We start from the raw sequence: 16,063 nt of genomic DNA, 5'->3' as shown, positions 1-16,063 counted from the left end.
TGACGTATACACATTACTCCATAAAATTAGATCAATAACAAGGACCTCTACTTGTGTAGAGCATAAGGAACTCTACTCAGTATCTTGTTATAAACTATAATATTAATAGAAAAAGAATTATATGTATTATGTATAACTGAATCACTATGCTCTATATCTGAAACTAACAATACTGTTAATCAACTATACTTAGATAAAAAAATTTTGTAAATAAACTATACATGATCTGTCTTTTCCTGTTAGATCATAAATTCCATGAGACCAGACAAGGGTGAACCACAGGCCCATGTATTCCTGGGATGGTCCTGGCTTATACCTGTTGTCTCAGTGGAGCAGGTACACTGGCATTCAGAAAATATTGACTCCTTTCCCCTTAAGAAAGGGTATAGTTATCAGAAACATGGGGACTTGCGCTCAGCCACGTGACTGCTTTGGCCAGTGAAGCACTATCAAATGTGATGTCAGCAGTGCTTTAAGAGAGATGTCATCGTTTCCCTTCCTTTCCTTGTGCCCTTGTGACTCCACATGAGAGGAACATGCTCAGGCATCTTCTGATCCACTGAGAGCATGCAGACCTGTGGAGACCTGATCACAGTCTGAAGCCTGGAGCCCAGCCCAGCCAACCCTCAGCCTGAAGCAGACATTTTCCATTCAACCTATACACACTTAAGCAAGAGAAATAAATGACTGCTGTTGTAAGCTGTTGATTTGGGGATGGTTTGTTATGCAGCAGTATTCTGACAGTAGCTGACTAGTACACTCAGCCTAACTATTAATAATGCTCCCTTTCACTCTCAAGAGTGTCCTAGGTTAGATGGTAAATTATCTAATCACCCACAGTCAGTTCACATCTATCTTTTTCATCACATTAGCACCTAAAACAATAATCACAAATAAACATAGCAATGATGCCCAATAAATTTGTTCAGTTTCTCAGCTGTGTCTGACTCTTTGTGACTCCACAAACTGCAGCACACCAGGCTGCCCTGTCCTTAAACATCTCCCAGAGTTTGCTCAAACTCATGTCCATTGAGTCACTGATGCCATTTAACCATCTCATCCTCTGTTGCCCACTTATCCTCCTGACCTCAATCTTTCCCAGCATCAGGGTCTTTTCCAGGGAGTCAGCTCTTCGCATCAGGTAGCCAAAGTATTGGAGCTTCAGCTTCAGCATTAGTCTTTCCAATGAATATTCAGGGTTTATTTACCTTTAGGATTGCCTGGCTTGATCTCCTTGCAGTCCCAGAGACTCTCAAGTTTTCTCCAGCACCACAGAATGGAAGTGAATTATTTATTCTCTTAAATCTCTTTCTCCAAACACGGAGTCTTCTTTCCAACTGGATGGTGAAAGGTCTGAGCTAGGGGACTCTACTATTTCTTTCATGATATGCTGGCTGCTGGATCATCAGAGGGTTTAACCTCACCCCCAGAGTTAAACCTTCAGAGAGGGACTAGGATAGCCACAGGGGGTGTGGTCCCCCAGGATTAGACAGAAAGGGGGAACAGACCAGACCAGGAGGTGAGCATGGAGAATGAGCGGCTTGCCTGCCTACCCAAAGTCTGAGGATTAGGCCACATGTCAACCTAACGAAATAGCCATTTTGTTAGAACTAAGAACAGCTGGAAACTAAGCCACTGCCCCTACCCTCCTCCAGACTAGAATTCCAAATAAAAAGTTCAAAATCCCAGTCCTCCAATCTCTTCTCTGTCTCTCCTGATTGTGTTCAGCCAACATGGATTTTATGAAAGGAACCGATGGGGCCAAGGCAACAGCCCTGAATTCTGAGCCCTCAAGCAGGGATTCCTAAGGCCCTGAGAGGGGCTGGGTGATGCAGGCTGAGGGTCACAACTTCTCCACAATGGAGTCAGCCACTTGGCCAGGGCACACAGCCACCGCTGGCAGTTACCCAGTGACCTGTATCTTTGGCTTTGCCGTTCTTTAGTCACTAAGTTGTGTCTGACTCTGCATAGCCCACCAGGCTCCTTTGTCCATGAGATTTCCCAGGCAGTAATACTGGAGTGGGTTGCCATTTCCTTCTCCAAGGGATCTTCCCAGCCCAGGGCTCAAACTCACATCTCCTGCAACACCTTTGGCTACCTTGTGATAACCGCAAGGAGGTACTGGAGGACAGCAGTCTGCCAGGCAGGGATCTTGAAGCTTTTTGTTTTGTTTCTCTCTGTGACTTCCAGACCCACAAAATGCTGTAGCTTTCCATTCCTGAAAACAGAGGCTTGTGCCTGTGCGAAGCATCTGGGCATGCCCAGCTGATTAAATGGAACGATCTTGCGGTCGCGGCTGTAACGTGTGTTCCAAGGGTGTTGTTCAGTGTGTCAAGCTGCTTTCTGGTTAAGTTGGTTACAAACACATGTGGTGTGGGTGGAGAGCATCACTCAGGGAAGTGTCGTTAGTGGGAATGGGGAGCTCAGGGTTTCCACAGACGTGTGCTGAAACGGCAGCTCCAGGGATCAAACAGTTGGGTGTTGTCCATGGTGACGTATCCCCCGGCCAGTCCCCTCCTTCCTTCCAGGGCAAGATCAGCCCTCTCCGATCCACCTGAGGCCCTTGCCTCCCACAGACAGATGGTACCTGTCATCACAGCCTAGAGGGTTTGTGAAGAAGATGCAAAGATTCCTCTCTCCATCTCAGCAAGAGGAAGTGCATCAGGTCCAAAGGGCTGAATAATTTCCCCTAAAGTTTCCCAAGGGAGAGTGACTGAAAAACTGGTTCCCAACAGGTCCATTCCCACCTTACGGCAAGAAGTGCTCAAGTCTTGAACCCTCGCAAGCCCTGTTGTGCCACCGGCCTAAATCCTAGACAAACCACTCGGTAGCATCTTCTTTTGTTGCCTTTCATCACGACCCCTCTCTCTAGGCTTTCTTCCCCCTACACCACCCCAGGTATCTCCCCCAACCACCTCCCATGGCTCCAGGGCTCTCTTCTTAGCTGTCATCAACCTCAGCCCATTCTTGAGCCTCTCCTTCAGCCATTATCTCTGGACCAAGACTGCATCAGTCTAAATCTGGTAAATCCTCAACCTTATTTCCTCTTTCTTTCAAGTCTCTACTTTCTGCTTAAAACTCACATGTCCCATAAATCTCATTTTTTTTTCTTGTTGGCCACACTAAAGCTAGTTATGAACCCCTTCAGAAGCTTTGGCCCACCCCTTGGCCACTACCTGGCCCCCAGCCCCTCTGCGGACAGCTCTATGCATGGGTTCCCAGTTGGGTACCACTTTACCTTGATGGCTTCCATCAGATTTACTGTGAATACCTGGGGTTCCATCACTATACTGCAAGCTTCCTGCTTTGACATCACACCCAGGTCAAAGCTCAGCATCAAGTATGCCCTTGATGCAGGGATCCACTCCTGTGTCAATAGACGCTGAGTTCTAAGAAAAGTCTCTGATGGTCTGGATTTCTTGTGACCTCCCAAAGCAAGCAAGAACAAAATACAACTCTTCACAGCAAAGGCACCTGCCTTATCACACTGACTCTGGTCCCATCCTGGAAACACCATTTCACTCACTAGGAAGCACCAAGAAGACATTTCCATGGCAACAGCAGAGCCTCCCTAAATCCCACAGCAACCAGGAGGCAGATTCCTGGGCAGGTTGCCTAAGAGGCTTACCTGGTGCCTAAGGCTGCCTGCTCGGGGGTCAGGTTACTACACCTGCAATGGAGACAGAGCAGCAAGCAGGAGTCGGGAAGGAACCTACTCCACTGGCAAAAGCAAGAGGTGCCAATTGACAACCTGATGACATGGAAGAAGTTAGGGGGAAAAGACTATGAAAAGTATAAATGAGAAACCAAAACCACGGCATGCTGGGATCTCCTACAAACCGCTCTGGCAAGTGACACATCACTCCTGCTCAAACAGGGATGTTGATGAGGTTGGCCCATCACAGACCAGGGGGTGACCAGGTCAGTGAGCCCCTCTCCCCTCCCCAGACCACACCAGGTGTCCCTCAGAGGTTGCTGACTGGAAGGATTAATTTGAGGAATCTGGAAGCCCAGATCGCCCAACATCTGGCTGGATGGAGCCCTGGGTCACCTTCATCCATGTGGTACAAGGGCAAGCACATAATTTCTGGAATCAGACAGGTCTGAACCAAAGGTGGGCTGGCTTGTGGCTTCAGGAAGCTCCTATCTCCTGAGCTCAGGGTCTCCCTCTGGAACATGAAGTAAGAACAGCTGTTTGGGAGGGTTCCTGGACGTACAGAGTGCACCATGCAAACTTCACAATCCCAGTGCACTGATTTGCAATTTTTAAAAAATCGTCTTATGATTATACAATGTTTGTCAAGACTCTTGAGCTTGAACTGTATCAAATTCTTGAACCCTCGCAAGCCCTGTTCGCCACTGACCTAAATCCTAGACAAACCACAGACGTGTGCTGAAATGGCAGCTCCAGGGATCAAACACTTGGGTGTTGTCCATGGTGAGATAGTATAATTTTTCCCGAGGGAGCAGATAAATAACAGATTTACTTAACCAGACCTATGCCCCTTACCACGCTATTTGCACAACTATATTGTAAGCCTCACCATATTACTGTCAGGCATTTAGGACAGGTCTTTTGATCCTCATTTCATAGCTGAGGACATGGAGGCTCAAGAGTGGCTTGTCCAAATATTATATCACCTGCTGTGAAGGCTGGAGCCAAGCTGAGTTCTTCTCGTCATTAACCCACTGCTCTCGGTCCAGAGGAACATCCCTAGACAGGTGCCTCAGGGTCTGATAAACACATGGACAGTCACTACCCATCTCATAATTTAGTAAAGACTCCGCTCCCTCTCCACTTCTTCCTAGAGCAGGAACTCTTTGTGTAGGTCTTTTTTCATACCAGCTGCCCTGCCCCATCTCTGATCACGTTACCCTTCCTTCTCTGAAACAGCTCTAGCCTGGCTGGGTTTTCTTTAGGCAGGATTACCTGACTTGCACACATGAGGTTTGCCATGACTTGGTAAATCCCTAAGTGATGTGATCCTAAAATACTTTCTGAAGTTTTTTCATGGGTCTGTGGGTGCTGTCACACATCAAAGGATGTTTCTAGAAAGTCAGAGTCACCACTGAAAATCTTTGCCCAAGGCACAGCTGACAGCCCTGAGCACCCCATCACACCCCATCACAGATGACTTACTTGGGGGCCAGCTTTCCCCCAGGATCTTTTCTATATAATGTTTTTCTACAGTCTCAACAGTTACTTTTGTTGTTGTTGTTGTTGTTGTTGTTTATTTTTTAAATTTTAAAATCTTTAATTCTTACATGCGTTCCCAAATATGAACCCCCCTCCCACCTCCCTCCCCATAACATTGAAAATGTTCTCTATCCATCTGTCCCTAGATTTCCCAGAAAAGCCGATTGAACATCTACAAGCTTTGAGATATGACTTTGAGCTTAAGCTCCTTGAGGATGGGGTCATGCTTAATTCATCTCCACTCTGCCAGCAGCAATGCCTGACACACCATCACCGCGAATGCGTGTTGGCTTAGCTACACCAGGTTAAGTCTGGGGCAGGAGGGCCCTGCTTTGCCTGCCAGGACAGTGGGTCTTGAAGAGGGCTACAGTGATGATTAAACTGCTTGAAGAGCCCATGCCACAGGAGGGCACAGAGCAAGGCCAGGTGTGTTTTGCTTGCAGGAAAGAAGGCGTGAGAATTATTAGGAACACAAGAACTACTTTCAGATATTTAAAGGCTGGCCTTCTCAATAGAAGGGCTTCCCTAGAGGCTCAGTGGTAAAGAATCCACCTGCAATGCAGGATACTCAGGTTCGATCCCCCGGTGGAGAAGATCTCGTGGAGAAGGAAATGGCAAACCACTCCAACATTCTTGCTGGGGAAATCCCTTGAACAGAGGAGCCTGGCGGGCTACAGTCCATGGGGTCACAAAGAGTCAGATACAACTGAGCGACTGAACGATAACAACCACCAGAACCCAACAGGGAGAAGCTCTTTTTCCATGGAGCTCCAGGGGGCAGAACTGAACTTAAACGGGGGAAATTGGCAAAGTTCTTCCCCTGGCTCCATGACCTTCGAGTGGCTAGAAATGTCTAGCAGACAAATATGCTGCCCCCGAGGCCAGGCACTTCCTACTATAGGAAAAATAATGCAGGGCGTTTGCTCGATCAGTGTGCTGGGAGTGGAAACCCTCCATCCCCTATCCCACGTCCGGGCATGGAGGTCAGCCAACCTCTAAGCTCCACCCACCTCTGTGACATCATGGTTTAGTCCTGGGGTTCCAGATAAATGAGAATTTACTGCACACAAGGGCCAAGGAGACAGGAATCCTATAGCTTGTCATAAATTTTCAGGCAAATACCAGCTTCTCTCCTCCTCGGGAAACAGGGCCTGACAAGAGGGGGTCAGGGAGGCAGGGAGCTAGTGAACTGGACGCTCACCCCCACCCACCTCTGGCCATGCAACCCTAGGAGGCCATGGGGAGTTCATGCCGCCTCCTGGTGCAGTAGAAGCCACCAAGTACTGGTACTCCAGGAAGGAAGATTCAGTTTGATCTAAAACAGGAGCCACCAGCTAGGGAAGGCCGGGAGGCCACCCGTGCAGGAGCAGAACGGCCTCAGGGTGCAGTTGGGGGCACCTCTTTCAACTCCTGATCCACTGACAGCCCCAGGCTGGCTCCTCCTCTCTGGAGGGTTCATAACATCTGGGGAGGAGGAGGGGGGAGAGAAAGGAGAAGGGGGACAGGCCTCTTTGCCAGCTGCATCTCATAAGCAGCCTGACTTATCTCGCTGTCTATAAAATGGACCAGAATACAACAGCACAGAACATCATTACCCATGTTTCTGCTGCAACCAGCTACTGCCTGCTCTTCTCTGTCAACTATGCTCCTACACCCTCAGAGGAAAAAGAAAAGTCTTCTTCAGACCCATGAAATATGATCCCTTTTCAGCCTGCAAAGTGTTTCCTGGCTCAGTCCAATACTTCAAGGCTGAGACCCACAGAAAACAAGCGGCTGGCCTCACATCACCTCTCCTTGGTTTCCTCTGTTGGGTCCAGCTTCATCTCCTCTAACCCTGGATGCTCTGCTCACTTACAGGGACAGAGCCAAGGACATGGGCCAGGCTTGGCATAGAATCCAGGCAGGTAAGTGAGGTCTGCAAGTCAAGTTCTTGACCTGATCACTCCCGATCGACAGTCAGGAAGGACCTGGCTCTGGGCAGCACTGTGATTTCTGGCCGACAATACCAGGCTCAACAAGTCCATATTTGGGGCAGCCGAGGCTGACAATGAAGACACATTCGAGATCATTAACCCTTTAACTTCAGGCCTTCAGAAGCAATGTTTCTAATTCAAGCGCCACCTCTTACAGAAAGTCCTCCCTTACTCTGCTAGTAGCAACTACTCTCCAACCATTGTCCCGTCCAATCACGTTCATACTTATATTACAATCATTAAAAGTCTTCACTCCATCCTGCCTCACACATGTCTGGCTCTCTGTGTGACTGCTAGATCTTTAAGGACACAAACCGCACCCTATTCCTCGCCATGCCTCCCTGCGTTGAGGGCACACAGACTTGTTCACTGTGAGCATCAGTAAATGTTGATTGCATTGAGCTGAACTGCCTGCATGAATCCCAGCAAAGATCAAGAAGAAGAAGGCAGCAGGCTCAGGAAATAATTCATCATGGGTTGATCAACGTTTTCTTTTCTCCTCTCCAGTCCCTCCCCCAAACCAGTTGTGGCCGGTTCTCCCTGAGTCTGACCTGCTCAGAAGCCTAAGAAAGAACGTGGCTTCCTCTGTCTCTCTCCTCTGGGCGGGGGGTGGGGGGGCACAGGGGGGCAGGATGTGGGTGTGTTTCAGGAGGATGGAAGAAGGGCTCAGAGACAGAGGGGGTGGCTCAACCTTCTAGAGGTTGTTCTGAGGAATTCTGACAAGGATCAGGGCCTCTGCCCTGTAACAGGAGGTGTGTGCGTGCTCAGTCACCTCAGACGTGTCCGACTCTTTGCAACCCCATGGACTATAGCCAACCAGGCTCCTCTGTCCAAGGGATTCTCCAGGCAAGAATCCTGGAGTGGGCTGCTGAGCCTTCCTCCGGGGGACCTTCCTGACCCAGGGACTGAACCTGCATCTCTTACGTCTTCTGCATTGGCAGGTGGGTTCTCTACCACTAGCGCCACTTGGGAAGCCCTTGTAATAGCAGAAGGGAAGGCCAATTCCTGAGATGCTGGTTCTAGATGGGCTCTCCACGGGCAGGGCTGGAGCGGGCTGAGAGTCTGGGACAGAAGAGATGGGTAGACAGGTGGGGGCACAGTGCCACTCTTGCTGTCCACAGATGCTACCCAAAGGCTCCTGATATCACTGAGGTCTTAGGAAGAGGGACTGAGGAAGCAGGACATTGCTAAGAGGGCGCCAGACCCGCCACAGGGATAGGTGCTACTCCCCGCCCCAGCCGTGAAACGTCATCCCCAGAAGAGGAGGGAACAAGGAAGAGCCATTCACCCCTCTCCAGATGGTGGCCCCAAGTTGGCACAGTGGACACTGCCTATATACGATGCCCTTGGTGCATCCCCCAAGGTCATCAGCTACTCACCCTGAGGTGAGTGAACTTCTGGTCCCCTCTCCTCCATATGCCATTGAAGTTAACTTGCAGCAGATGCTTTCAAATACAGTTTTGTATATCAGCTTCAGTTAGTAGCTAAATCTAACTCAGATGTTTGAAGCCTATTGTTTTGTCTCATCCACAGCAAAACCTCCCAGCTAAGAAAAGCAGCCTGTGAGTGCATATTCATTTTCATGAAAAGACAAGGCTGGCTAATATGAGATCAGAACTATACACATCACCAAGGCCTGGGCTCCTGGCTACCCCAAGGAATAAAAGCCATTCCCCTCCTGGGACATCAGGGCATGAACCTTGGGTGCTGAAAGCAGAAATCTACTCCTCTACCTGTGAGGATGCTCGTATGGCCCCAAGAGACTAGTAGAGCCACCTCCCTCCTGCCGGGACAGCATTTCCTCCACTGGCTCCATCACAAACTTTGTTTCTGCCTGGACACCAGGGCCACGGGCTGGGAGTTCCCAGAAGAGTCTACTGTGAGGGAGTGGGGGTCCCTTCTGGATCCCTCCCTGGGGAACTTCCCAGGCAGCACGTACACACACACATACATGCACATACACACAAATACATGCACACACATACACGCACACACACACCTGCACACACACATATATGCACATACACACAAATACATGCACACGCGCGCACACACGCCTGCACACACACATACATGCACATACACACAAATACACGCACACACACGCCTGCACACACATATATGCACATACACACACATACACACACGCCTGCACACACATATATGCACATACACATATACACATGCACACACAAGTGAGCACACATGCACACTTATGCACACACATGTGAGCACACACAAACACACATACTCTGCTCAGGCCTGTAGGCCCTGAGGTTTCTAGAACAAAGGTAGGACCTAGGGTGCAGGGTCTGGCTGGGCTGGGACGCCCATTAGCACCCTCGCCACGCAGTCCGCTGGACCCAGGTACCCACAGCAGGAGGGAGGGGCTCACGGTGCAGGAAAGGGCATCTTGTCTCCCCTCTGCCCAATTTCCACCCCTGGGAAAGGAGCTTCGAACCCCACATCTCCAGCTTAGGCTTGAAGGGCTGTGGACAGGTGAGGATAGCTGGTCCCAGGGCTTTCTTTACACGCAAACAGACGTCCCAGACCTGCTGGGCTCTCAGCAGCTCTGCGCTTTTGAATGTCCCAAACCACAGGCACGGGGGAAGGAATGGAGCTCAGTGTTGACAACGAGAAGCCAGGGGCCCGAGAGAACAGGCAGGAAAGACCCTGCTGGCCTTTGCAAGAGTCACCTCCAACTTGGACAGGACACCCCTGCTTCAGCACAGAACACATGGGTGCAGTTACCGTGTGAGCCTGCAGGGGGCACAGTTCACAGGCGTGCGCTGCAACGGAAGCACAGGGTCTGAGCAGCCTCCGACTGGATCCTGCGGACCACTAGGTCTCCAGAGGTGGAAGCAAGAAGGATGAAGAACAAGTAGCAAAAGAGAGAAACGGTGCTGAAGACACACTCCCAGGAGCTGGTGTCAGACCGGGGACTAGGACGCGGGAGAGGGAAGACGATGCGGAGAAGGACGGAGGCGACGTGGACACAGGAGTTTGGGTGGAGCCAGCAGGGTGCAGGAGCTGTTCCCACGGCCTCCACCCCAGTTTCCTCTCCATGAGCCCCCAAGGGGCACGCTCATGGCATCCCTGTCTCCACGACCCACCCCCAAGGCCTCTGTCCCTTCTCTCTCTCTCCCCTCTTCTCTCTCCACGGTCACCTCTTCTCTCTCCAGCAGAGCAAATTCCTCACCCCCATTGGATAGACAACAGTCCCTCTACTCCTGCCCCCCACCACACACACTACCATTCCCTTCCCTCCAGCCAGTATCTGAGAGATGCTCCAGGCTCCAGGCATATCCAAGCTGCTGGCATCCTGCAGGGGTTGCAAGAGCCCCCGGCTCCCAGATCTGAGCAGCAAGTGGACACTGTGACACGTGGTAGAAACTCTGATTGAAGTGGACACTGGGACCCACAGTGGACACTTAGCTTTGGGACCCATAGCTCTGGGCTCTGCGTCCTTGGAAACCGCCAGGGCCCAGAGCAGGGCTTTGCACCAAAGGCAACTCTTCCCCTGCAGGTGAGGCCTCTTTGGTGGCTGACATGGGGTGCACCCTGGAGCTGCCGTCACCCACTTAGCTGGCAGCCGGTCACCTGAAGTTTCCAGGGAAAAGACGAGGCTCTCCAGTAGGGAGAATTTTTATTTTCTGGAATCATATTTTTAACAAATGAGTTGGAGAAAACAGGCGACAGTGTGGGTGGCCACTGGCGAGGCCGAGAGGAAGATCAAAGGCTGCCAGGCATGGAGGAAGCGGCCCGGAGAACAATCCAGGCGGCCGCACCTCACAAAAGCAGCCAGGGGACGGGAGGCGCTGGGTGAGGGGCCACGGTCACCCGCATCCGTGGCCTGGCTCCCCAACCCCAGTGCCTCGGCTAACAGCCTTCAGCTGGAGCAAACACCTGCCGTCAAGAGACGTCCAGCTGAGCTCCCAGTTCCCCAGGAGGGCTGTCCCCTCTCTGTGTGAGAGATGGGCCTGCCCAAACTCTGACTCCCAGCCTGCTGTCTTCTTCCAAGAAGGAGCTGGACTCGCTCCCACTGGACCTGGTCCTTCTGGCGGCCGCCCCTCTTGAGGTCCCAGCCCAGGGCAAGTGGCCAGGAACACTCTCTGAGTTTGCCGGCTGATGAATTAGCTCATGAGAATGAGCCACGAGTGACTGAGTGGCAGCGAGTCCTCTATGTCAGGCGTGGGGCTGAGGGTCCCCATCATTTCCAAATGAGTGTGCTGGACCAAATTTCCCCACAGAGCCCTCAGCTCAGCCTCCCAGTTTAGAGCCATCAGGATGCCCTGACTATTCATTGGAAGGACTGAGGCTGAAGCTGAAGCTCTAATACTTTGGCCACCTGATGTAAAGAGCCGACTCATTGGAAAAGACCCTGATGCTGGGAAAGAGTGAAGGCAGGAAGAGAAGGGGACGACAGAGGATGGGATGGTCGGATGGCATCACTGACTCAACGGACATGAGTTTGAGCAATGTCTCAAACTCATTGTCCCAGTGTCTCATTATCTCAGTGTCTCTCGCTCTGGGAGATGATGAAGGACAGGGAAGCCCGGCATGTTGCAGTCCACGGGGTCGCAAAGAGTCAGGCACGACTGAGAGACAACAGGATGCCGAAGACCAAAGAAGGGTTATGACTTGCGCAGAGAAACAAGCGCCTCTTAGTAGCTGGTCCTAGACAAGACCCCCATCTCCGGAGTCTCAGCTCAGTGCTCCCCCATTGCAGAGGGTGGCCCAGTAACACTCCACCTGATAAAGACTTGGAGTTCTAACAGCCCTCAACCATTTGAGACTCATCAGACCGATCGAATTCTAGAAAGTTCTTTCAGAAAGCTTATCACCTCTGTTCTGTACAAGCTGCGCAAATTCCCAAGGCAATTGGGCAGCACTTTGGGGGCAGCATTAAAAGGGTGGGATTTGGAATCCAGTCTCTCCTCCCTTCCAGTCATCCTGGGTAAGCCATAAAAAGTCCACATATCCTCTCAGACCAGGGAGTTTATTCTTTATATGATTTGTCAGGTCTCCCCTCCTCTTGTTCGGCACTGTGGCTTCTGGGGCATGACCTAAGAATCTGCTGCACCTAGATCCTTCTTGAGGCAAATCGGAGGGATGGTAATAAAAGAAGAACTCTACACACCCTTCTCCCCCAAGAGCAGAAAGGGGGAGACCACAGTGCTGATGACCCCAAGATGCAAGTCACGGGACATCTGTCTGTATTATCTGCTGCCTCACAGCCACCACTGCCCTCCCTCACCCAGGAGCTTGTTCTGGACCTGTAAGACACAGAGCAGTTGGGGGAGGTAGTCTAGAATAGCCCTCTGCTTGGCCAATAGACCTCCAGGGGCCAAGAAAGTCTGCGGAAATCTTTCGGGTCCTCCCGAGGGTCCCCTCCCCCATCTTACCTGATGAGGTCAATGGGTTGAAACTTATAAAACACCCCGTAGCGCGCCCATTCTTGATACAGCAGCTAAACAAGAAAAACAGGGAACCAGGTTAGAGGTGAAGTGGGCAGCTAGTCACCTTTTTTATCCAGCTTAGCAAGTCAAAATTAGACACTTGCCAAGGCATGGTGGCACTAGTGGTAAAGAACCCGCCTGCCAATGCAGGAGATGTAAGTGATGCGGGTTCAATCTCTGGGTCGGGAAGATCCGCTGGAGGAGGGCATGGCAACCCACTCCAGTATTCTTGCCTAGAGAATCCCATGGACAGAGGAACCTGGCGGGATACAGTCCATGAGGTCACAAAGAGTCGGACATGATAGAAGCAACTTAGCATGCATACATGCATATAGTACAGGGAACTCTACTCAACACTCTGTAATGACCTAGATGGGAAAAGAATCTAAAAAAGAGTGGACATATGTTTATGTATAACTGATTCACTTTGCCGTATACCTGAAACTAACACAACATTGCAAATCAACTATACTCGGATCAAAATTAATTTTAAAACAATGTAATTATTGATAAAGTGAAGTCACTCAGTCGTGTCTGACTCTTTGTGACCCCATGGACTGTAGCCTACCAGGCTTCTCCATCCATGGCATTTTCCAGGCAAGAATACTGGAGTAGGTTGCCATTTCCTTCTCCACAGGGTCTTCCTGACCCAGGGACTGAACCCAGGTCTCCCACGTTGCAGGCAGATGCTTTAACCTCTGAGCCACCAGGGAATGTAAACAAGGACAGCAAGAGAAGGGCTCTCTGAGGAGGTGACATTTGGGTTGAGACCTAGGAGGTGGGGGTGTGTTTCAACTAGGAGAACACGCCTTCTGTGCCAAGGCCTTGAGGAAAGTGATGTGACGTGTCCTCACAGGAAGGCCAGGCTGAGCAAGGGGAGAGTCTTGGGAGATAATGCTATTTCACACTTCCTAGTCTTCTACATTGCATCTTCTCACACATCACACAGAACTCACACAGTTCTAGCAAGAAGTGACTCTAACCAGGTATTCTGGAGAGATGGCTGAACATGAGCCCTATAGCAAAGACACCATACTAAAACTGAAATAAGAATTGGCATTCCTACTTGGTAGGTATAGACTTTTTGTCACAATGTCCTCCAACAACTTCAAAAAAAGAACCAGAAATTGCATGGGCTCTGATGGTGGAAACTGCATCCGTAGTCCCACCTTCTACAGAGCAGGACACCCCAACACAAAGGGGGCGACACGGTGCCCAGTGGGCAGGCGAAAATCTGAATCCATGAAGCCTGATGCTTTGTTCCAGGCAAGCGGCTCCAAACCTGATCATACCGTTATTACTACATCTCTTCCTCATTGTCATCCTGGTGCTTCTACTGCCCTGGGGTTTTATTCCCTCTCCCCAGTACCAATGCTGGGCTCACTAGCACCTGGCTGTCGCAGTGACATCACTGGGGGCCCACAGGGAGGCCAGCCTGCGTCAAGAGATATGAGCAATGCCTCCCGGGAGAGTGGTGGGACGTCAGTGCTCCCTCTGAGGCCCTGACCTCCAGGGCACATTCCTCTCCAAGTCACGAAGTCCAACCCTTAAACCTGTCTGCAGTGCCCTGAAGGGGAAAACTGAAAATGCTCCAGGAAGCCAGTGTGGCCTGCTTGGCTCAGGTCCAAACTGAGAGCCAGGTTCCCAGGCCTTGCCCCTGGCTGGCTCCTGGACCTGCTGGACGAAATCTCCAAGAGTCCTTTCTCAAGGCTGCATCCATCACTGGTGGATACAGAGGAGACTGAGCCAAGAGAACTGCCCATGCCCCATGGAGATGCACCGGACAGACACAGCAGAGGACATCAGCACGCAGACCCCGCCAGAGCAGGAGGTCCAAGCTTCAAACCTGGGAGGTGATGTGACAGTGATACCTGAATGCCCACATAGCTCTGCCCGGCAGGTTCACGAGGCCGCTGGGCAGGTGACGCAGGAGCTAGGTGGTAGGTGCTATAGACTGCCGGCTGTCTTTACAAATGTTTAACCACACAGTTTCAAACCGGGTAGGTCATGCCCGGGTTACAGGGTCCTAGCACAGACCAGTGGTCAGGGTGCAGGGAGGCAGGCCAGAGTCTTTGCCCCACAGGGATAGGCATGTGTCAGTCAAGTTCAGGACAATCATGGTAACTTGCAACAGAACCTCCTAATAAGCTCCTAGCTTATTAGAGCTTATTAAATCTGCTCTTTCCCTTAGTTACATCAGATCCTCTTCACCAACTGGTCAAGCCTGCAAATAAAGCCAGAGGGTCTACAGCTCCTCGGTGGACAGAGCCTTATTTTGGAGGCCCCAGATGTCATTCCAAGCACATGGGTCTGATCTCTAAACTTTACTGCAGGAAGAAACAAGCCACGGGGACCACCCCACTGATGGATCAGAGCACCCAGAGGCCAGGTCGATCCCCGAGGGTCACAGCCAAGAGTAGGTCAGTATAAGTGTTTCATGAGACTATAAAGGACCCAGCTGGTAAAGCCATCTTCAAGGCCAGAGGATGGCAGGATGCATGAGACCCATGACCCTCACCGAGGTCCCAAGCTCCTCAGTTGGACCTGTGGCAGACACAGCGATGCCAGCTGCAGCCAGCTGAGAGGCACTGATGAGACGGGAGGACTAGAATGGGAGAGGATGGAATTCTACCCCCTGGATCCTGCAATGACCTATCTGAGTTTTTGGCAGGTCACTTCTCCATTAATTCAATGGGACTTGTGCAAGATGGGAAAACTAGACCTTAAGAGAAACCGAGAAGAAAAGTAGGCTTCCCATCGGAAAGCAAGACGGACTCTCGTCACGAACCTTCTGGTGGGTCACTTTTTAACCATCCACCAGAGAAGACAGTCCTCTGAAAAAGCTGGAAAATCTAGGACCGAGGGTGTAAAAGCTACTAAAGGAAGTCATCTTCTAAGGTTGTACCCTGGATTCTCTGTAAGTGGGCAGGGAAGCCATGGGATGCGGGTGGGGCTCGAGCCTCCCTCAAAAGACAGAAACAGTCCGTTCTCTGGGATGCTGAGAAAAGCAGGCGAGTCTGGCAGATGTGGACTGAGGTGGCTGCAGACCCCGCAGCCCTGCTTTCTCGAAAGGTGGGAAACCCCTGGTCTCCAGAGGGAGGGAACCTCTCACGAATCACCCTCCGGGAGGAGCTGAGTCATACAGTCTGCAGGCTGCACTAGGCAGAGGGGAGTGGGGGTGGGAGAGAGCGCTCTCCACCTAAGAGGCAGATCACTGGAATAGCCACAGATTTCAGGGAAGAGGGGAGGCGAACCCCGGGTACCAGCAGATGGCCGGATCACCACTAAAGTCCTCCAGAGGAGTGATCGCCCATCAGTTCTCAACCATTCTGCACCTCCTCTAACACCAAATTCAAAGGTTCTCCCTTGTACCTAACCAAAATCCTTCCCACAGCCCTCTTGAAGACGCTAGACTATTACAATGTGACAAATAC

General features: G+C 51.0%; 1 protein-coding gene across 1 annotated transcript in view; it reads right to left on the bottom strand.

Annotated features, from left to right (window-relative positions):
- The window catches only part of ANO2 (anoctamin 2), a 357,135-nt gene that overhangs the window by 224,420 nt on the left and 116,652 nt on the right, over window positions 1-16,063 (bottom strand). Inside the window, exon 10 of the mRNA XM_069582006.1 lies at window positions 12,576-12,640. Coding sequence (XP_069438107.1) covers window positions 12,576-12,640 — 65 coding nt within the window. The remainder of the gene's footprint in view (window positions 1-12,575; window positions 12,641-16,063) is intronic.

The sequence above is a fragment of the Ovis canadensis genome, chromosome 3 (genome assembly GCF_042477335.2).
Source record: "Ovis canadensis isolate MfBH-ARS-UI-01 breed Bighorn chromosome 3, ARS-UI_OviCan_v2, whole genome shotgun sequence".
Taxonomy (NCBI): domain Eukaryota; kingdom Metazoa; phylum Chordata; class Mammalia; order Artiodactyla; family Bovidae; genus Ovis; species Ovis canadensis.
This window is presented reverse-complemented; position numbering and strand designations above follow the sequence as displayed.